The sequence below is a fragment of the Octodon degus genome, unplaced genomic scaffold, assembly GCF_000260255.1.
Source record: "Octodon degus isolate 3935 unplaced genomic scaffold, OctDeg1.0 scaffold00022, whole genome shotgun sequence".
Classification (NCBI taxonomy): domain Eukaryota; kingdom Metazoa; phylum Chordata; class Mammalia; order Rodentia; family Octodontidae; genus Octodon; species Octodon degus.
This window is the reverse complement of record NW_004524598.1, coordinates 23,710,204-23,732,583: the sequence shown is the minus strand read 5'-3', so window position 1 is coordinate 23,732,583 and position 22,380 is coordinate 23,710,204. Positions and strand designations below refer to the sequence as shown.

The window sequence follows — 22,380 nt, the reverse complement described above, 5'->3', positions numbered from 1 at the left end:
GCGGTCCTGGTGCTTTGCATAGCTTAGTTTGTTCTAAGTAGGTGCTTTAGACCACTGAGCCATCTCACCAGCCCAAAAATTGATATTTTAGAACAAAACCACAATACCTTTATTTTAAAGGGTTAAAACTTACTCTATGGTACTATTATAAGCATGTAATGGATCTAAGCAACATGGAAAAAACCGTCCCTCTGACTGGACCTCAGAGGTTATTCTACCACAGCCAGGCTCAGGGTAGGAACACCTTCAATGTGGGTGAAAGAGGCAGAATTCTGAACAAGGCAGGAAGGGTGATAGCCTGGCACCAGCTAATGTCACCAGCTTGCTGCTGTTATGCTGTAAGTTTTAGGTAAGTGAGCTTACCACAGGCTGCCCAAAGATGCAAGCAAGTGCCTCAGACGCAAGTAGATCTCTTAAAAGAAAGGGGCATTCCTTCCCAATCAGCAAAAATGCCTGAAATCCAAACAAGAAATACAGAGTAATTATGCTCTAACAAGCCAATTAATGGTAAGACCATTATCCACAAAGCAACTGCTGTACAAATGAGAAAAGTGACCAGAAATAAACAGTATAATTTCACCATTCAAAAAATACTGAAAACCTGTACCAAATTATTGTATTTTATAGGAAAATAATGATTAAAATCAAGAAAGTTGGGGCTGGTGAGATGGCTCAGTGGTCTAAAGCACCTACTTGGAACAAGCTTAGCAAACCACAGGGACCACGGTTCAATCCCCCAGCACCACATGCCAGCCGGCCCCGCCCCCTGGTGGGCTGAGCTGGCCACACACACACACACACACACACATAATAAATAAATAAATGTAAAAAAAAAATGTAAAAAAAAAAATCAAGAAAGCTATTAGCATCTGACAGTCTCATACTCATCCAAGTTATGTAACGGGCCGGTAAGCAGAGTCCACACACTTACATCACCTAAAGCTCGCTCTAGACACGATGTCAGCTTCATTAAGCTCAGAGAAATAGCAGCAGAGTGCAGGCTTCCCAGTGCTTCAAACACTTCAGGAAATAGCTACAAGACATACGTCAGAACTCACACTTAGTAAGTCATTCTCAAAACAGCAATACTATTCAACTTCTATATCAAGTGCTGTTTTAATTTTTTTGTAAATATTTCAATTCAAATTTTATAATGCCTTATAAAACAAGAAAAATCTTTTAATATCTAAGAAGTTCTTTAAAGATTCCTTATTTAAATGCATACTGAATAAATTCTGGTATAATTATGAACAGAAAAGTTAAGTATTTTCATTTACATCTTATTTCCTATTGATTTAGGATGGTTCTTTTTTTTGTTTTTGTTTTTTTTGGAGATGGGGTCTTGCTACACAGTTCAGACTGGCCTTGTGCTCACTTGTGTAGCCCCCAGGCTGGTCAGTGATCTTCCTGTCTCAACCTCCCAAGTGCTGGGAATACAGGCATTCACCACCACGCCCAGCACATAGGATGGTTCTTAAAGCCAGAGGAAAACACGGTGACTCACCTTACACCTAAAAGTACTATTACAAATATGGCAGGCAGAGCTGGTGGCATATACCTGTAATTCCAGGACTTCAGGAGGCTGAAGCAAGAGGATCACAAGTTCAAGCCCAGCCTGGGCAACTTAGTGAGAACTTGCCTCAAAAACAAACAAATAAACAAACAAAAAAATGTTTGAGCAGGATTTCTGCAGAGAGAGGGCCCAGGGATGAAGACATGAACCCTTTATAATTGGCAAGTAATGAGTCTCTGAGTGATATTTGCAAAGTCTTTTATTTCTAAAAGTGTTCAAAAACCAAACCTCTGGAAAACTGGTCCACTGGAACCATGGCGAATACTGAATTTCAAACTGCTCCTTGTTCAGAGATAAGACATGCAGATGGATGGCTTCACACACAGGGCCCAGCCGCTTCACGCTTTCCCAGTAATTGAGACTCTGGTCTTAAAAAATGAGAAAACAAGTATTGTAGTACCACAGCTCCATATCACATGATGAAAAGTATCTAAATCATCATAGAAAAAGTGATTATCAAACTTCCCCAAAATAAAAATCAGCTAGCATAGGATAAACATGTCACTGGAGATAAAGTGCATTACGGTGATCTTATAAAATGAGGGGCCAGGGGGTAGAACATACTGAAACTCCACATAAACTCATAGGTGCTCAGAAAAGGAAACTCAACAGCTTACTTTGGACAGTAGGCAAAAGGAGAAAAAACAGTGCCCACCACCAAACAGCACTAAAGTTTTGGAATATCAAAGCCTAGCTCTACCATGAGGTGGATTCACACAGCCATGACTGTCAAGTCTCCACTGCAGTCCCAGAGTGGTGGGAAGGGCTCATGTTTAATGAGTCCCTCAAGTGACCTCCAGATCACATCAAAGATCTACCTAACTTATTCCATTACTTTTTTTTATGTATTTTTTTTTTTTTTCGGAACCAGGGATTGAACTCAGATCCTTGAGTTTGCCAATCAAATGCTTATCCTACTGAGCCATCTCCCCGGCCCCTCCATTACTTTTGAAATCTACTTAGAACACCACAATTTCAGTGGGTTGTCACACAAAAAAGAATGTACCAGGATGAGGTCTCCCGAAAAGGAACAAAGACCAACGCCTTTGTCCTCCTGGTCTCTATATGTCATGCGTGTTCTGCTCTTACACAAGACTTGCTCCCAAGGGAGGACGATGACCTAGCATACCTGGTTAAAAAACCAAGCAGAGACAGCCTACCAAAGGAAGGAACAACTGCAGACTACACACATGACAACAAGCTGTTACCAGAATCTATATATAGAACTAAAGAAAAGAACAAAAAAAATTTTTTTTTAAATGAACAACAGATATTTCACAGAAGTGGCCAACAAGTACATGAAGGCAACACAAGAGATGCCGTCTCGTGTGTCTGAGCAGAGGCCTTCTACCACTGTCTCCCCCTCCCTCCTGGCTTGTCTGTGCCTGCTTCCATCTTTGAAGCTGATGAAGATACTGAATACTGTAACAAATATTAAATGACCTAAATTATTAACACTTTCCTTGGCCAGTGACTCAGAACAGAGTTCATCATTAATTATAAATTACTAGGGCCAGGGAGATGGCACAGTGGAATAAGTACTTCCCTGGCAAGGGGCTGAGTTCAATCCCCGGTTCCACAAAAAAAAAAGAAAAAAAATATATATATATACATATATATATATGTATATATATATAAATTACTAATCAATCTTTTTGATATTTCAAACAAAATTTACTAGTATAGTTTGTAGAACAGGACAAAATGTTTTATTCAATGTTATTACATATAAATTCACATGAAATCAGATACACACTATATATTAGCCTGCTCTTATCTGAGCTTTCAGTTATCCAGTCAACAGTGGTACAAAAATGTTAACTGGAAGTTTTGCAAGTAGCCCATCTGCATTAAACTGGGCTGTTCTAAATAGCATGATGAAATTATCCCATTCATCCTGTTGTTTGGTGTATCAAATGGCCCAACCATCATTTAATCCATCAATCATCTCATTTACCAGATCAACTATCACACAGCAGCCCAGTGCTTGTGTTCAAGCAATTCTTACTTACCTATGGCCCCAAACGACAAGAGTAGTGAACAATGCACAAGAAGCCCCAGGACAGGGCTGGTGAGATGGCTCAGTGGTCTAAAGCACCTACTTAGAACAAGCTTAGCAAAGCACAGGGACCGCGGTTCAATCCCCCAGCACCACATGCCAGCCAGCTCCGCCCCCTGGTGGGCTGAGCTGGCCACACACACACACACACACACACATAAAAAAAATTAAATTAAAAAAAAGAAGTCCCAGGACAGAGCATTTCAGAGCACACAGGAAAAACACAGTATGTATAGGTTCAATGATACGCATTACTTTGGCATCCACTGACATGGGTGGCATTCAAAGACATGCTCCCAAGATAAAGGGGAATTACTGTATATAACCTTGTAACTTTTTAAAGTTATCATTATTAGACCATAACACTTCTAATGTCAGTAAATTATTTGAGAAAATATTCATACTTTGTTGTTTACTATTGTTTTGGCAAGTTTGGGATTGAACATTTACATTGTTCATAATGAAAAACACTGAAGTCTCCCACTTACCCCCCACCCCCCAAACTCTGTAATGGGTGTTACTAATCTTCTGTGTTTATTTACAAACATTTTACACATACAAGCATATGTATCTATGTGCTTCTATTGTCTTTTCAGTGGGAGAAGCTTTCATCAGAGGAGCCTCTTCATTCCGTTTTACTGCTGCCCCATGTTACACTGTGTGTATTTATCACAACTTACTGAATCAATACCCTAATGCCTGAAGTCTGGCTGCTTCCCAAATACTCACCTGCTTGTTTAGCCAAGACAAACAATGCTGCAAACAATAGCCTTACACCCACACCTTCATATCTGTGAGCACAACTGTCTTACTAATTCTTTGAATCAGGGGCCGCAGCAATTTCATTTGTCACTGTTGGAACTATACTAAATTTACCAGGCATATCCCTTTCCCAAAAAAGTACAATACTTGAAGACATTTCAAATGATTGCATAATCTACAAGGAATCATTTCACACTTTTAATTCACATGACTTGTACAGGCATCTGTCTCTGGGCTCTGAGAGCTACCCCAGCAGCCCATCAGTTTTCTTAGCCCAGCGATCCTTGAATTTTCTCTATTTCTCTGGCCTTAACTCCCTTTCTTCACATTAATTTCTTTTTTCCTTTTGAGTTAGGCTTGGATTATAACAAAAATAAAAAGCAATGGTTAGAAAGGCAGATTTTACAGATCAAGATAATTTCAAAAGACCAGTACATACTACAGTTTAAGATACAAAGTGTACAAACCTGGATCTGTATAGCTCACACATTTTGTGATTGTTTTCCAACATACTTCACCATTTTGAGCCACAATGCTATGGATATTACAATTTTCTTTGAATTCAAACCCAAGTTTACAAATCATGTCGTATACGGAGGGAGAAAGACATGTGGTAATGGGATCCCCTATTAGAATCTGAAATATAAAACATGAAAGGCAGTTTACAGGAAAGTATTAATAACTATATATCTAAATCACATGAAATAGGGCCTGGAGAGATAGCTCAGTAGAACAAGCACTTGCCTGGCAAGCGCAGCATCCTGAGTTCAATTCCCAGTAGCACAAAAAAATAAATAAATAAAAAATTTTAAAAAGTCACCAGAAAATTATATCTTAATGTAAAATACATTTAAGTGTGCTGCCATTAGGTTTTCTGGATAACATGGTAGCAATATGAGGAAAGCACTGCAATTAAACATGGAAGGCAACGTGTGTTTTAAAACAAATGTTTAAAGACTCAAAATCATTTTATTGAACTTGTTAATACAGAATGCACAGTCCGCCACAGCAACCATCACAGAACAGTAGCCATTGCCCTCCGCTAGCCCATGGCCAGAAGCCTCAACAAGAGCCACAAGGTAACTGAGAACGTGAGCAAACCGAGGCACAGCCACTGTCGCAGACGCCTCAACAAGCACACCAAGTTCGTGTGGCACATGATCCGGGAGGTGTGTGGCTTCACCCCCTATAAGTGGCACATCATGAAGCTGCTCAAGGTCTCCAAGGACAAATGTGCCCTTAAGTTCATCAAGAAAAGGTTGGGGACACACATCCATGCCAGGAGGAAGCTTGAGGAACTGAGCAATGTGCTGGCCACCATGAGGAAGGCAGCTGCTAAGAAGGACCGAGTCCCTCTGGAATAAAGCTTTGAAGAAAGTTGTTTTTTTGTTGTTGTTTTTTTTCTTGCAGAACTGGGAGCTTTGCAGAAAGATGGGCTGGTGAGATGGCTCAGTGGTCTAAAGCACCTACTTAGAAACAAGCTTAGCAAAGCACAGGGACCGTGGTTCAATCCCCCAGCACCACATGCCAGCCAGCCCCGCCCCCTGGTGGGCTGAACTGGCCACACACACACAAAATAAATAAATAAATAAATATTTTTTTAAATGCACAGATGCTCAATGAATTTCACAAATATTGTATATTCTTTTTGGTAACTTTTTTTTTTTTCCTTTTTGGCGGAACCGGGGATAGAACTCAGGCCCTTGCGCTTGCCAGGGAAGAGCTTATTCCACTGAGTCATCTCCCCGGCCCCTCTTTTTGGTAACTCTTTACTCTCCCAGATATCAAAACATTTTTACTGCAGGCAACTGAGTTAGATAAAAATATTATAGGCAGTCAGACAAGGCCAGACCTTCAAATGGAGCCAGTGTGGAAGGCAAGATACCTTGCAACTTTGGGATGGATAGACACCCCTGCTGTGGGCCAGACCTCAAGACAAAAGATCAAACGAATGCTTACCTCCCTAAGGATGTAGACATCAGAGATTGATATTCTACCTCTATTCTTTTTTTTTTTTTTTTTTTTTTGTTTTTTTGCAGAACTTGGGATTGAACTCAGGCCTTTGAGCTTGCCAGGGAAGCGCTTATTCCACTGAGCCATCTCCCCAGCCCAGGGATTGATATTTTAAATAGCCCTCTCACACTGAGAAGTCTGGAAGCCACTAACTCAGCCCCCTACAGGAAAAGCCCCTGTTCTGTATTCAAGTCCACTCGCTGCATGACTTGCTTCCCCATTTGGTCCTGGATTGAATCAATTTTACTTGAGCAATTGTGCTTGTAATTTTACTGGTTAACCATGTTTTGTCCCACCTCATGCCCACTTAAGCGAGTTCCCATGTTCTCCACCTTAGGCCCTTCTCACCACATGGTTTTGCCCCATTAAAACCCCTAGAAAAGGGCTGAGAAAATATCTTGGCGGTCTAAGCACCCGCCTGGCAAGCACAAGGTCCCAAGTTTGATCCCCAGTACCACATACTGAGCCAGCCCTTGAACCCCGGGCTTAGGCACCATGCTGGCCACTAAAACTCGGCAACGTGGCACACGCCTGTAATCCTGGCACAGGGAAGGCTGAGAGAGGAGGGTCACTACCAGTCCAAGCTGCGTAGCGACCCTGTACGTGTATATATATATATATATATATATACAAACATATATATATACATACATACATATATGTCTGTATACATACATACATATATACAATATATATTTATATATATATGTGTGTGTGTATGTATGGTTTTGGGGTTTTTTTTGGTGGAACCAGGAATCGAACTCAAGACCTTGCACTTGCCAGGCAAGCACTTATTCCACTGAGCTATCTCCCCGGCCCCTAAGTAATTTTTATGAATCCCTAGAGCCAACAGATTTGGGGGTAACCCGCTCGGGTCTCCCGTCTGTCTCTCTTCCGGGCAGAAGCTTTCCCCCAATAAATACATTCTGCTGTAAACCCTCTCTTGTTCTCAAAACTCCTTGAGTTTCCTCCCCTCTATCAGTACCCCTTTGCTATTCCCCAACGCCAACCGAGTTGTCGTGTCCTGCCACGCAGAGACCACGCTTTACACCCCGCACAACCTTTATTTGGACAGCTGGCTCCCGCTCTGCGCTCCTCCACCTTCAGCGCGGGAGGACGACTACTGCCAACACACAGTTCTGTACACTGGCTGCAGGTCTGCGACAGCACGCAGGTCTGCAAAGGGAAGTGGAGGCTGGCCACCCGCTCCACGTGCCCTCCGGTGCTCAGAGCACCGGCCCAGCGCAGCGCGGGAGCCCGGCTTCTGCTGCCCATCTCGAGCCCTCGACGGCTCCGCCCCTCGGCCTCCTCTGTGACACAGACAGGACGCTGGCCTCACAGGGCAGCGTTGGGCAGGGCTCTGGGCGAGCTGCCAGGTCCCAGCGCAGCAGCCTCCATCCCTGGCCACAGAGGTCCACGGAGGAAAAGGAGTGGAGTCCTGCGTGGGGCAGCCCCAGCTCCGCCTGCACACCACCAGCGAGCCCTGCATTTACATGGGCCACAGCGAACTATAAGGACCAGCAGGGTTCTGCTTCGCGTGTACCCTGCGCTGACAACCCTCAGGACACGCCCTCGCGTGGAAACCAGCTAGCTAGCTCATCAGCCAACCGGGCTCGCGCTCTGCGTCCCATATTGGCGCGCCCTACCTCCATCACATCCGGGTCCCGGCCGCGGCTCAAGCGGATAACGTCACAACACCAGTCGGAGGGTCGCGCACTGCGTAGAGCGTCACTTCCGGTCGCTCGCTGATCCATGCGCCACTTCCGGTCTCGCGGGCGGTAGGCTAGCTGCTTCAGATCTAGCGGAAGACTTCTGAGGTGTTCGACCGTGGCCGAGAGTGAGGCTTACTAGGAAGCTGAGGAAGATGAAGAAGCGAGGCCGAGGCCAGAAAGCGGCCGCGACCCAGGCCCTTCAGCCGCAGTCGGTGGGGCTTAAGAAAGACAGGAAGCCTAGCATGTTCGAGAAGGAGTCAGTGAGTGCAAGACTGTTATTCGAGTCCTTTTCAGTTGTGTGCTCACCCCCACAACCCAGGAGTGCGGACTTATTTTTGCCCCCACCTTAGAAACTGAATTCTGAGCATGGATTTAACTTCCCCTTTAGATTTGCCTAAAGGTTTTAAACTCATAGAACTCTGCGTTAAATGATCGGAAATTTATTTTACGTGCTCGTCTGCAACTCTTCAGGCCAATAGATTTCCGAAACATAATCTAATGTATCAAGTTTACCAACCAAAAATGAGTGTGTGTATACAGTATACGAGAAAAAACTGGGAACCTAGACAACACAATGAGCTGTTTTGTGCTTTTAAACATAAGCTGTTTCCCTAATTTAAGAATATATGTGGGAGGGGCCGGGAAAATAGCTCAGCAGAATAAGTGCTTGCCTGGCAAGTGTAAGAGCCTGAGTTTAATCCCCGGTTCCGGGGGGGAAAAAAAAAAAAAAAATATATATATATATATATATATATGAGAGAAAAGTTAAAAGCATTGTTAACCTGCGGATAGTAATGGAAAAGGCCACTATTCTGTATCAATATTTGGATATGATCATACTTTGAGAAGCTTGTGTTTTATTGAGAAGTACTTTTCACAGGATACATAATGATAGAACTGAGATGAGAGCCTGAGTCCTGGGATTCCTGTCCCACTTTGCTGTAGTGAATTTTTCATGCCTATTTCATAGGATTTATGATTGGTAAGATGATATTAGAAATAATAGGCAAAACAGATTTGTGGAGATGTCAAAATATTCAAGGATTGCAAAGTAGCAGAAAAATAAAACTCATTGCAACATTATAGTTGCTAATATCTCTATGGTGCCTATATTTTATAGAGGAACAGACTAATAGATGTTCCTCTATAACATAGCTAAGTAAAAGCAGAACAAGACTAGAAACAAATCTGTTGGATTTCAAAGTAGATGTTCATAATACCATATTGGAGTCTGCTGTATTGCTGATTACGCCAACTGAATGGCCGAAATGAGTTTGACAGTTGAGTAAGCCTGAACTCAATATGGGAAGATACATAGCTGCACTGCACTTGGTATATAGGCCAAAGTCTAGGAGTGAAGGGACATGGACCACATCAGTTTATTTGATCTGAGTATGACCAGTTATAACTATCTCTGCAACATCTAGATTTCCAGAAGAAATTTGAATAGACTAGAAATTGAGTAAGGGTACTACAAATGGTAGTTAAAATGAATCATTTAAAACTTAAGTGAAAAAACACAAAAACTTTTAAATAACGGACAATTCCCATGTTTTTGTGCATAATAAAAATTAGGACATGGTCATTATGAGCCTCTCTTGATTCTTATCTGTGCTCCAGTAATTTTTTTTAAAGCAGTAACTCATGCCCATTGGGTAGAATTTCTGTGGGTTGGTAGCCACTGTCTTTAACTTTGTCATGAGGACGAAACTGAAATAAGGCTAACTACTTCATTGAGACAGTATAAAAGGAGTGGCTGAGGTTTATTCATGTTGCAAGTGTCAAGCTGAAGTGTCTCATGTCTTTCTGGGTCTAGTTCTTCAGCTTTTTCCCTCAATTCATAAGGGGATCCCATCCTTTCAATGCTTTTTTCTTAGTAAAAATCAGTTACTATAACTTACAACAGAAAAATCACAAAACTTTATTCAGATTACTAAAAATTGGAAACTTACCAGTCTTGTATTTACTAGTCTTGTTCAAATGACATACATTTGAAATTTTTAACTGAGCAAAAAGTATTTAAACATTAAAATAATGACATCTCATGAACAATCTCATTTCATTGTAGGACTTTAGGTGAGCTTGATGTAAGGAAATGCCATATCAGTAAATTAAATCTCTTCAACTTGTATTACTAGATGCCTAAAAAATGTGTGAAAGCTATTTTTGATTTAAAAAATGATTACAAAGATTCTCAGTAGAAGAATGAAGTAATTTTGGATGAGTGTTCTCAGCCAGGCACCCAAAGAAATAGTGATGTAATTTTGAGAATAGTTTGTTCACCAAGGGTTACTTTGAGTCTACAGGTATGTGCCCCATCCCTGTGATATGGAGACATAGGTTGAGGGGTGGATCTGAGGAGACTTCTGTGAGTTACATTACTGTAGCTTCCAATTTCCTACTATTCTAGTGATTTAAGTCCCTAAGGAAGAGAGGACAAGAAATAGTGGGTGAGATTTCTATATGTGGTGAAAATGATCAGCCCATAAATCAAAGAATATCAATGAATTCTAAGCACAAGAAATTACATTCAAACATACCTGAAACAAGTCATGTAAAGGCAACTCAGAAAGAGACACTGTATATAGAGAAACAATAGCAGACTCATCAAAAATTGTGTGAGTCAGAAAATGTTCAAGTCCTGAAATAAAATAGCCAAACCTAGAATTCTATACCCAGCCAAAAACACTTCGAAAACAAAATTCCCATTTCCAGTTCCTGGTGTAAAGAGTTAGGCAGTCATTACTGCATCATAAAAAGCTGTACAGAATTTTAAAAATGACCACTTCTTAGATCCATTATAGAGGTGAGATCATTGGGCAAATTACTCCAAAATTAAAGTCTAATGCTAAAACCAGGGCTAAAGCCAAAGTCAGGAAGTAAAGCCTGAAATACAGTTGATTTACCAGAAAGCGTCTTTTCCCTCCAATCTTGGAGATTAAGCCCAAAGCCTTGCTTTTTATGTTTATTTTTATATTTGGATTTGTGATCTTCCAACCTCAGCCTCTTGGAGTGCGGAAGTGATCTGTATGTGCCAGTGCTTGGCAAGATCATGTATTTATAATACTTGGAGTCCAAACACATGCAATGGTCCCCAAGTTTTTCTGCTTTTCACCTTCGGGAGTTGAATCAGGTTCTCAAAGTAAATAACTGAGGAGAAAAAAAAATCCCCTCATAATTCTGATGATAAATGATGAGGGGTGAGCCTTACTGGTCACACTGAGGAGAAATTAGTTAAGGAGCTTAGTAAGGATATCTGTCTGACCTTGTGAAAGGGAAATACGCAACTCTGGCTTTTTCTAGTCACTATATTACAGCTATGGAGTTAGGAAAAACAGAAAGATTTGTTAAATTCTGCCTAGACGGGACTGGCCAAATAGCTTAGCAGGTTAAAGCACCTGCAAGCAGGTGCAGGAGCCAGGGGTTTGATATATAAGAAGTGATGAACAGTGTGATCAGAGAGGGAAATACTAAGAACCAAAAAGAAATACTAAACTTAAAAAAGCCAGTAATGTGGGGCTGGTGAGATGGCTCAGTGGTGTAAAACACCTACTTAGAACAAGCTTAGCAAAGCACAGGGACCGCAGTTCAATCCCCCAGCACCACATGCCAGCCAGCCCCGCCCCCGGTGGGCTGAGCTGCCCCCCCCACATACATACATACATAAATAATTTTTTTTAAAAAAAGCCAGTAATGTGAAGAATGCCATTGATAGGCTTATACTTACTAGACATAACATCAACAGGAAGAAATTGTCTGCTTGATGACATATCAGTGGAAACTTCAAAATGAGAAAAAGAGTCCAGCATTGTAGGACAGTGACAAAAAGTGTAAATGACTCATAATGGAAATACCAGTAGGAGAAAAAAGGAACTGAAGGAATATTTGAAGCATAATATCAGATAATACACATAAACCCAGATCCAGGAAGATAAGGTATTACCAATACAGAACAAATAGAGTCAAAATAGTTAATCATCAGAAATTCAAGTGAGGATATCACTACAAATTCTATAAACATCAAAAGGACCATAAGAGGGGCCAGGGAGATAGTTCAGAATAAGCACTTGCCTGTGTAGCGCAAGGGCCTGAGTTCAATCCCTGGTTCTGAAAAAAAAAAAAAAAAAGATCATAGCAATATTACAAACAAATCTGTGCATGCAATGATTACCTAGATGAAATGGAGCAGTTCTTTGAAACACAGACTCCCAGAGGGTGCACTTACTTGTGCTTGCTCCTCTTCCCACTCAGAAAATATAGGGCTAATTGAGGAATTGAATTGATCATCTTCCCAAAGAGAAAACACCATACCCTAATGGATTTTACCAAATATTTAGAGAACGAATTGAACAAAGTTTCTACAACACTTTCAGAAGAGAATCACAGGGAGTATTTTCTAATGCATTCCATGAGGTCAGCATTACCCTGACACCAAAGCCAAAGAAAATAATTATAAAAAGAATTTTATGAGTAATGATTCGGAAACCTTTACCAAAACACCAGCATTAGGTATTACATTCAAAGGACTATCTACCATGACCAAATGGTATTTATTCCCAGAATGCAAGAATAACAACATATGAAAATGGATCAGTGTAATGCACAACATAAACATAGAAGCAATAAACCATATTATTTTTATTAACAAAGTTTGACAAAATATTTTTAATTTTAAAAAGCATTTTCAAAACAAGATAATTGGAAATTAACAATAATTAATACATTTCATATTTGTTATCTTCAACCTACTTACTTAGAGTACAAAAGATCAGCGTATTGTCCAAACAATATTACCACAAGCTGTACTTTCCAATGAACAAGAGAAACTAGTAGTATAACTATTTTAACTACCTTGTGTGTGTGTGTATATATATATATATATATATATATATATTTCCTTCTCCTTTTCTCCTTTCCTCAACCATAGTTTCTCTTTTCCTTTTGAGTAGTGTTTTTCCAATTTACAATACATTTTATATATTTTTAATTTTTTTTACTCATTCAGCTTCTCACACTAGTGAGAATATGTTTACGCGCATGGGTCTAATTTGTTTGACTTACGAATATGGTATCAAGTTGTAACCATTTACAACAAAAATTTCAAGTTTATCCTTTTTATGGCTGAGTAGTAGTCCATTGTATTAAAAAACACATCTTGGGGCCGGGGAGATGGCTCAGTAGAATAAGCGCTTCCCTGGCAGGCACAAGGGCCTGAGTTCAATCCCTGGTTCCGCCAAAACAAACAAACAAAATAAAAAAAACACATCTTGAAGACATAGGTGTAAGAGAGACTTCATGAGCAAAACTCACACTTGATGAGATACTACAAAGACTCAGTGAATGGAATCTCAACTAAAAAGCTATAGCACAACAAAAGAAATCAATAGCACAGTGAAAAGATAACCCATAGGGTGGGAATAAGTAGCCAGTTAAGAATTGAAAGAGGGAGACCCAGTCCTAGCCCAGAAGGTGGACAATAATCAGATCTGCCTCATGAAGACCTGATTAGAATTAGACTGATCCTGCATGTGGGGTTCTGAGCTCAGAGCGCCAGGCAAAGGACCAGCATCTAGAGGCCAGTCATAGTGGGGCACACCCGTAATCCCAGCACTCAAGAGGCTGAGGCAGGAGGATTGCCACAAGATGGAGGCCAGCCCAGGTCACAAAGGTAATTGAAGACCAGCTTGAACTGCATAGTGAAACTTGTCTCAAAACAAAAAAGAAAAAAAGATTTTCTGAGAAAGCAATATAAATAACATTTAATTTCTCTCCAGACTTTTAACTGTTTCTTCTTGAAGAAAGAGGATCTGGATTCAGCAACTTTTTGTTGGGGGGTGGGGGCAGTACTGAGGATCAAACTCAGGACCTTGCGCTGGCCAGGCACAACAACAACTTTAGTACCTCAAGCTGCCTGACAATCAAAATCCTTCTTAATGGATTTTTCGAAGCAATATTCTTTAAAGCTCGCACTTCTTTCCTCCACACTGTCTAAATCTTTATGTCTTAAGGTTGGAACAAAATCCAAGAGAATCAACATGTCAGTTACAACCACTCACCCAAAAGCAGAAATGGAGAGGGCCTCTGCCAAAACTATGTAAGATCTTGCCCCAAAACTATATCCCACTGACAGAAGGGGAAGAGAACTTGGCCTGTGCCTGCAAAGCTCAGCGATCAATGCCATTTTCAGACATGCCTAGAGTTGCAGAGAAAATTCTCCCCACATGCTTAAACCCAGCAATGGAAAATGCTTTCAGTTACATGGGAGTCATTATTATTATCCTTTTAGAAGATGTTACTTCCTTTGAAATATGAATTGCATAAACCTACTCTAGTTAAATTTCCCTGATAGAGAATGACTAACAATTTGAATCTGGTTTCCGTCTTATTCTATTTACTGCAGCATATGCTTACTCTGATAAAGATTTCTTCCAAACTATCACTCTCAAACTGATCATGCCATTCTCCTTTCAGAAGCAAATGCTGTGGGAAAACAGCTTTCATTGAAACATCCTGGGAGAGGTCTACATAGATCTAGATTTTTAATGGCCAGTACTAGTCAGCCTACCTGACTAGCTTTACAAATGAATACTTTCCCTCATACCCATCACCTCTGAAACTTCTTTGACCTGTCTGAAATTTTTATAAAATGCTTCACTTCTAGATGTATTGTATTCAAAATTTCCAGAAAATTAGTCATTTAATTGACCCTCTACCCTACAAAGTATACGTCTGGCTTTTTCCAAGATTTGGATTTTAGTTTAAAATACCCAGTTGAGTAAGGGAAAATAGTTAAGTACCTAATGAGCTCCTACAATACTAAGAAGTAACAGAATGAGATCTTTACTGGAAACAAAAATGTATCACCCTATTTCTACATAAAAACTAATGAGAATTTCCACTGACTTTTATTCACACTTATAGCAAACAAGCCACCTGTCCTGGCCTCGCCTGGAACAAACTGAATTTGATATCCATGAAATAATTTAGAAAGTTCTTCTTCTTTTCAGATGAAGACTGGCTATGTGCTCTGCCGGGCCTGGAAAGGTTACGTGTATATAGGCCTATCTGTATTTTTCCATCCGTGCTAAGAGCAAGGGATCTAGAATCCCTGAGGCTACTGATTGGTTCTGAAACTGTCTCATTGCTATTTGTTTCTCAATAAAATTATTTTTAAAAAAAAAGAATTGAAAGAGGGCTGGTGAGATGGCTCAGTAGTCTAAAGCACCTACTTAGAACAAGCTAAGCTAAGCAAAGCACAGGGACCGCGGTTCAATCCCCCAGCACCACATGACAGCCAGCCTAGCCCCTAGGCGGGCTGAGCTGGCCACACACACACACACAAATAAAATTTAAAAAAATAAATTCTTTTTAAAAAAAAGAATTGAAAGAAATCAGGGGACAGTGAGATAGCTCAACAGACTAAATGCCTACTTAGGCAAGTTTAGGCAAACACAGGGACCAGGGTTTGATCCTGGCACCGCATAACTTGCTAGCCTTGCCCCCAGAGCAGGCTGAGCTGGCCAGAGTCCAGGCATAGTGGTGCATGCCTGTAATCCTAGCACTGGGGAGGCTGAACGCAGGAAGATCACTATGAGTCCCAAACTGTAGTGAGACTCTGTAACAACCAAGTACGTTAAAAAAAAAAAAGAAGAAGAAGAAGAAAGAAAAAGAGAATGGAAAGAAATCAGACCCCCCAAATTCAAAGACCCAATCCAAAAATGGGAATGAATACACAGTTCTCGGAGGAAGAAATACAAATGACAAATATATTTTAAAAAGTGTTCAGTATCATTGTTTATTCAAGAAATGCAGATTAAGACAACACTGAGATTCCATCTCACTCTAGAAAATATCTGTCATCAAGAAACCAATCAATAATAAATGCTGGAGGAACTATGAACAAAAAGGAACCCTTCTCCACTGTTGGTGGGCCTGTAAACTGGTGGAATGACTGTGGCAATCCTTGTGGAGATTTCTCAGAAAACTAGGATTAGAGGAGCCAGAGAGAAAGCTCAGGGGCATAAGCACCTACCTGGCAAGCACAAGGACCCAAGTTCGATCCTCAGCCCCACATGCCATGCAGTCATAGCCCCAGATGCCCACACGCTCCATCTCAGCCCTGGATACGGGCACCCACTGTGGTGGAGCACACCTATAATCCCAGCATTTGGGAGGTTGAGCCAGGAGGATCTCTGTGAGATTGAGACCAACTTGGGGACTACAAAAGTGAGCACAAAGACAGCAGGAACTGCATAGTGAGACCCTGTCTCAAAACAAACGGGCTAGGGAGATGGTTCAGTGGAATAAGCACTTCCCTGGCAAGTGCAAGGGCCTGAGTTCAATCCCCGGTTCCACTAAAACAAACAACCCCACCTAGGATTAGAGGTCCCATTTCACCCAGCTATTTCCTCCCTGGGTATCTTTCCAGAAGAATTAAAAGTATATTGCAGTGATATATGTGCACCCATATTTATAGAAGAACAATTTGTCATATCTAAATCTTGGAAACAGCTCAAATGCCCATGAACTGAAGAATGGATAAAAAAAAAATCAAAATTATTTTTGTCAAATGATTTTGTGATTTTTAAAAGCAATAAAAAACTACCACGACATAATGGAAAACATACATTAAAAAACCACAGCAAATATGCTTAATGAGAAAAAGACTAAAAAGTTTCCTTTAATATTAAGAACAAGGCAAGGATGTCAATTTTTGCCATTCTTATTCTAGCTAAGCAATTAGGTAAGGAAAAGGAATTATTGGCTATTATGAAAATGAGGGTCGGGCTGTGGAGATAGCTCAGTGGTCTAAGCACCTGCCTAGGTAAGCACAAGGACCTGGGTTTGATCCGTGGTAACACATGCCATGAACCAAATACATAAAAATGTAAAAGAAAAGAAAATGAGGGTCATCACTTTAATATAAACAAATCACTTACTGGGAAAATACTAGGTCATAAATAAATGTTTCTTTAATGTATGTTGAATGTCAAAAAATGAATATTGTATACCAAAAATGTCGACTGATGGGGATATCAAATCAATACATTTTTGTGATCTTTTCAACTTAAGACTTAGGAATTTGTTACCCAAATACTTATTTACAGAAACTAAGTTCAAAGCAGAATAGATGATATTGTGTGGGGTTGATAAATGGTTCACCTTACATCCCCACCCAAGCCACTCAGTTGCCCTTTTTGGAAACTACTCTTGTTTTTAGTTCTTTTGCATGTTCTGTGAATATTGTAAATGTACGTACACAAATTTACATATATATGCTTGTGTGTGCAAATCAAAAGGTTTTTTTTCGGGCTGGTGAGATGGCTCAGTGGTCTAAAGCACCTACTTAGAACAAGCTTAGCAAAGCACATGGACCGCGGTTCAATCCCCCAGCACCACATGCCAGCCCGCCCCGCCCCCTGGTGGGCTGAGCTGGCCACACACACACACACACACACACACACACAAATAAATAAATAAAATAAATAAAAAAGATGTGCCAATAAAAAAAAAAAAAAGTTTTTTTTTCTTTTGCCAATTAGATTTGGGTAAATCTAGTATTTAGTGACTATATTTTCCCAGAAGTCTGTTATAACACATTTCCAAGTTTTGTGTCTGCCTTGCTCCATCCATTATGTCAGGATTCTTTAATCCAGAATTACAATTTGAAAAGTGATCTTTTTCTCTCCTTCTCCCTTGCTCCCTTCTTTGCTTCCCCTCCCTCCCACTTCCACTTTCCCTCTCTCCAGTATGCACAGATCTTAAAAGAAAGACTAAGAGAATCAATTCATGATGTTCAGTATGTAGAACCTCCATTGGATGACTCAATTGCTGACATAGGTAAAGAGTGGAAGAGTGCCCTGTCAAAATTAAAGTTTGCTAATTCATATAGAATGGAGCCTCTGAAGAAATTTCAAGCTCATACAGTAGAAACTAAAGTCCAGCAGATATTAAAGGTAGGTTTAGGGTTGAGAATATATATAGATATATTTCCAATATTATAGTAGAAATCTCCAGAAAAACAAGAGAGGTGTGTGTGTGTGTGTGTGTTTTATGTGTGCATGCCTGTGTGCATATGTGTGAAATTTATTGTATGAATTGGTTTATGCAATTACAGGAATCAAGAGTTTGTATGATCTTCTGTGTGTAACCTACGGAACCAGGAAAGTAGTTATATTTCAGCCTAAATCCAAAGGCCTGAGAGTCAGGCAAGCTAGCTGTGTAAGTCCCAGGCCAACACTGCAAACTCAAGAACCTGGAGCACTCGTGTTCAGGTGAAGGAGATGAATATCCCAGCTCTGTCAGAAAAGAAAATTCCCTCTTCCTCCACCTTTTTGTCTGATTCAGGCCTTCCACAAGTTGGATGATATCCACTCTCATTGGTGAGGGTTATCTTTACTCAGCCTATTGATTCATATGTTCACTAACCCTTCTGAAAACAAGTTCACAAACACAGCCAGGCATAATATTGTACCATTTCTTGGGACTTATCCCAGTCAAGTACACACCTAAAAATAATTTTTTTTTAAATTTGTGTGTGTGTGTGTGTGTGTGTGTGTGTGTGTGTGTGTGTGTGGCCAGCTCAGCCCACCAGGGGGCAGGGCTGGCTGGCATGTGGTGCTGGGGGATTGAACCGCGGTCCCTGTGCTTTGCTAAGCTTGTTCTAAGTAGGTGCTTTAGACCACTGAGCCATCTCACCAGCCCTAAAAATAATTTTTTAAAAACTAATTATTGTAAGTCCTAGCCAACTGAGTATCTATGCTATTCTCCTTAAAGCAAATTATCTAAACAGAAACAATAAATAGGTAAAGGGCTGGGGAGATAGCTCAGAAGAATAAGTGCTTCGCTGGCAAGCTCGAGGGCCTGAGTTCAATACCCAATTCTGCCAAAAAAATAAGTAGGTTAAAAAAACCCTTAATATTGCAACCAGGCTGGTGAGATGGCTCAGTGGTCTAAAGCACCTACTTAGAACAAGCTTAGCAAAGCACAGGGACCGCGGTTCAATCCCCCAGCACCACATGCCAGCCAGCGCCGCCCCCTGGTGGGCTGAGCTGGCCACACACAAAAATAAATAAAATAAATAAATTTAAAAAAAAATATTGCAACCAACTTGTGTACAAATAAATGTATTAATTCCGTCTTCCTCAAAGGTGGTAAAGACCTTGATTTTTTTTTTTTTTAGCGGAACCAGGGATTGAACTCAGATCCTTGCATTTGCCAGTCAAGCGCTTATCCTACTGAGCCATCTCCCCAGCCCCAAGACCTTGAATAATGTTTATTCTTCTCTGGAAACCTTGTAACAAATACAATGATGTAAAATTAGCAATATTTAATATAGATAAAAGTAAATTTTTGTTACAGGAATGGAAGAGGAAAGAAAAATATTTTTGCTTAGTTATAGGTATACTGAGATAGTTGATCTTGTTTTTCAGCTTAATTGGCTGGAAAAATATTAAAGTGCACTTCAACATGGGACCTATATCTGGTCTCTGGACCTCTTCCTCTTTGGCACACTTTGCTTGCTCTGTTTCACAATCCAGCTGAATCTGGGCATGGAGGCCCCATGCTGCAGGTGGGCAGGGCCCAATCTGGGGTACCATTGGTCCCACCCTGGGGCACTATTGGGCCGGCACTGGGGTACGATTGGTTCCACCATAAAGGGCTATTGGGCCCATCCTGGGGTACAATTAGTTTCACCCTAGGGCAATGGGCTGCCCCAGAGTGACTTGGCACAAAAAGTATATATAAAGAAGTTGAGGGCTGGGGAGATGGCCCAGTGGAATAAGTGCTTCCCTGGCAAGTGCAAGGACCTGAGTTCAATCCCCGGTTCAAAAAAAAAAAAAAAAAAAAGTTGAGGAAAGCTGCCTGCCTGCCCTGCCCTGTTTCCTTGGAAAAGTCCCAGTCTTTGGAGGAGATTGATCTTTGCAGCCACACCACTTTGGAGGAGCTGCAATCTTCGCAGTGGAGCACAGGTCTTTGCAGTCAGCGTAGAAGGAAGAAAGAGGCTTGATGGACGCCACAGCTGCCGCTCCTCCTCTGCTCTTCATTGTTTTCTGCCGCAGGAACTGCTATTGTTTGTGTTGGAGCCAGTGGAGTATAAACTGAAACCTCCACAAACTGTGAGCTAAATAAACCTTTTCTTCCTTCACTTTGGGTGTCAGGTATTTTTGTCCCAGCAATGAGTAAAAAGTAACTAAGACAACAACTGCCATGAAATGAGCAGCTTTGCCTCACCATAATGACTTTTTGCCATGTTGTCCTGCATTTCCCCAGACCCACAGCAAGAGAACTAGCCAACCATTGCCCGAAGGTATGAGCCATTTCTTTCTTTAAGTTGGAGATTCAGGCGCTTTGTCCTAGAAATGGGAAAGCTGCTCAGCAGGTGTGCATATACATACACACACATACACATGTGCACATGCCTGTGAACACACGACAATTATAGAAATACTCATGACAAATACAGGTTTTTGAGAAGTATTTCCATGATTGTAGCCAATATGTATAAATACCTGCTAGTAGTATGCCTTATTGCCTTTTCATTCATCAGGCACTTTAGCTGGTCACAGTTCCTTACATGATAGGTAACCCAAGTGTTCCGTTGTGAAGGGTCTAGGCTACAGTGCATTATTGTAGCTGTCTGTCAGTCTTTACCAATGGCTGTAAGAATAATAAGAGACACACTAATGGGTCTTCCACATTTCAGAGGACTTTTTGTTTCCTCCATTGTGGAGTGCTTCAGTTTTCCCAGATAGGTAAGATTGGTCATATCAGCCAATACCATGACTCTTTTTATTTCTTATTGATGCAGAAGCATAAAAAGCCTAATAGTAGAGTCCATGTAGCAGTCCATGTAGCAGTCCTAATAGAGTCCATGTAGCAGTCATAGCTTTAAGTTTTCAGTGGAATTATGTTTATGTTTCATGGTAAAAGTATTCCTTCCTCTAGAACTAAGATGTTTAGGCTAGCAGAACATGAGATTTTGGGTACAAGTTTTACTACCACAGTCCATGATGGACAGGTTGCATGATTTGCTGTCCCATGGTCAAACAATCACTGTCTCCAAATCACCAGTAGCTTATCAAGGAGAGTAGTTAACTACAGATGGTAGCGAAAACTTGCTCCAAAATTCTAATGGTATGTCCTACAATGCTCCTTCAGGGGCCTCCCAAGGGCTTTACGCAACATTTGTGTTTCCATTTATAGTTCAGGTTCCATTGGATCCCCTGGCTCATGTGACTCCAGGGATGGAGCAGCTATTGCAGAACTTCCCGTTTTTTTTGTGTGTGGTTCTGTACCCCATTAAAAAATAGGTTTTTATGTCACTTTCTAAGTGCATCAATATATCATACACAAATGAGTAGCACATTACTTTCAAAGTCCAGAGAGGCTGTGCCTTAGTTACTTTTCTGTTGTTGCTAAGACAAAATACGCATTACCAAAAGGTAAAGGGGAGTGAAATGACCTGGGGCCCATGGGATCCTGAATAGACCGAGAGCTCAGGCCTGGCAAGTAAGTGAGACGACCTGGGGCCCGTGGATCCTGAATAGACCCAGAGCCGAGGTCCGATGTGTGAGTGAGACTGCCCGGGGCCCGCAGATCCTCATTCGACCCAAAGTGCAGGCCCAGCGAGGAACCCTTCGGCAGAACTCCCTGCAAAGAGGCTAGAGGCAAGACCCACCCAGATGATTCAGGAGCAGAACATCTTGCCAGAGAGACACAAAGGGTTCAGCTCTAATGGCTGCAGCAGAAAGAAGTGGAGCACAGCAGCCAGATCCAAACAACACCCACCTGGAGGGATCTGAACTTCGTAGATCTGGACCTGGTGCTAAGGTAATAACTCTAAGCTCTACACCAAAGGTCAGAAGACAGTGGTACACAAAATGACAAAGAGAAGGAACAAAATGCAGTCACTGGCCCCGAGTCCACCCATACAACTGCAGAAGACACTAGCACTGAGGAAACTGGAAATCACACACCTGATATCTCTGAAATAATAGTGTTGGCTGTAAAGAAACAACTGCAGAAAGGTATAGAAGAAATCAGATCAGAAATAATTTCTGAACTAAAAAAAAATTTAGTGATAACTATAATAAAAGAAGTACTAAGTGCTTCTAAAGAATACACTGATAAAAAAATAGAACAGAATATAAAAATGATGGAACCCCTGAATAAACAATTTAGGGAAGAAATAGAATGTATGAAACAGGTTCAAAGTGATATACAGGAAATTAAAACCTCAATCACAAGCTGGCAAAACC

At 41.0% G+C, this 22,380-nt stretch overlaps 2 protein-coding genes across 10 annotated transcripts in view; one reads left to right on the top strand and one right to left on the bottom strand.

Annotated features, from left to right (window-relative positions):
* The window catches only part of Ermard (ER membrane associated RNA degradation), a 30,891-nt gene extending 22,773 nt beyond the window's left edge, over positions 1–8,118 (bottom strand). For 7 of the 9 annotated variants that reach the window (XM_012514025.2, XM_023711996.1, XM_023711995.1 and 4 more), the window contains exons 1-5: positions 8,054–8,113; positions 4,862–5,030; positions 1,802–1,941; positions 932–1,033; positions 364–453 (exon numbers count right to left, since the gene is read on the bottom strand). In XM_012514025.2, coding sequence (XP_012369479.2) covers positions 364–453; positions 932–1,033; positions 1,802–1,941; positions 4,862–5,030; positions 8,054–8,059 — 507 coding nt within the window. In that variant the 5' untranslated portion in view covers positions 8,060–8,113. Of the gene's footprint in view, positions 1–363; positions 454–931; positions 1,034–1,801; positions 1,942–4,861; positions 5,031–8,053 lie in introns of those variants that run through there. The other 2 variants (XM_023711998.1, XM_023712000.1) reach the window with 2 other exon arrangements.
* Positions 8,119–8,195: 77 nt separating this feature from the next.
* Tcte3 (t-complex-associated-testis-expressed 3) overlaps positions 8,196–22,380 on the top strand; it is a 28,715-nt gene continuing 14,530 nt past the window's right edge. Inside the window, exons 1-2 of the mRNA XM_023712005.1 lie at positions 8,196–8,379; positions 17,869–18,075. Coding sequence (XP_023567773.1) covers positions 8,272–8,379; positions 17,869–18,075 — 315 coding nt within the window. The 5' untranslated portion in view covers positions 8,196–8,271. The remainder of the gene's footprint in view (positions 8,380–17,868; positions 18,076–22,380) is intronic.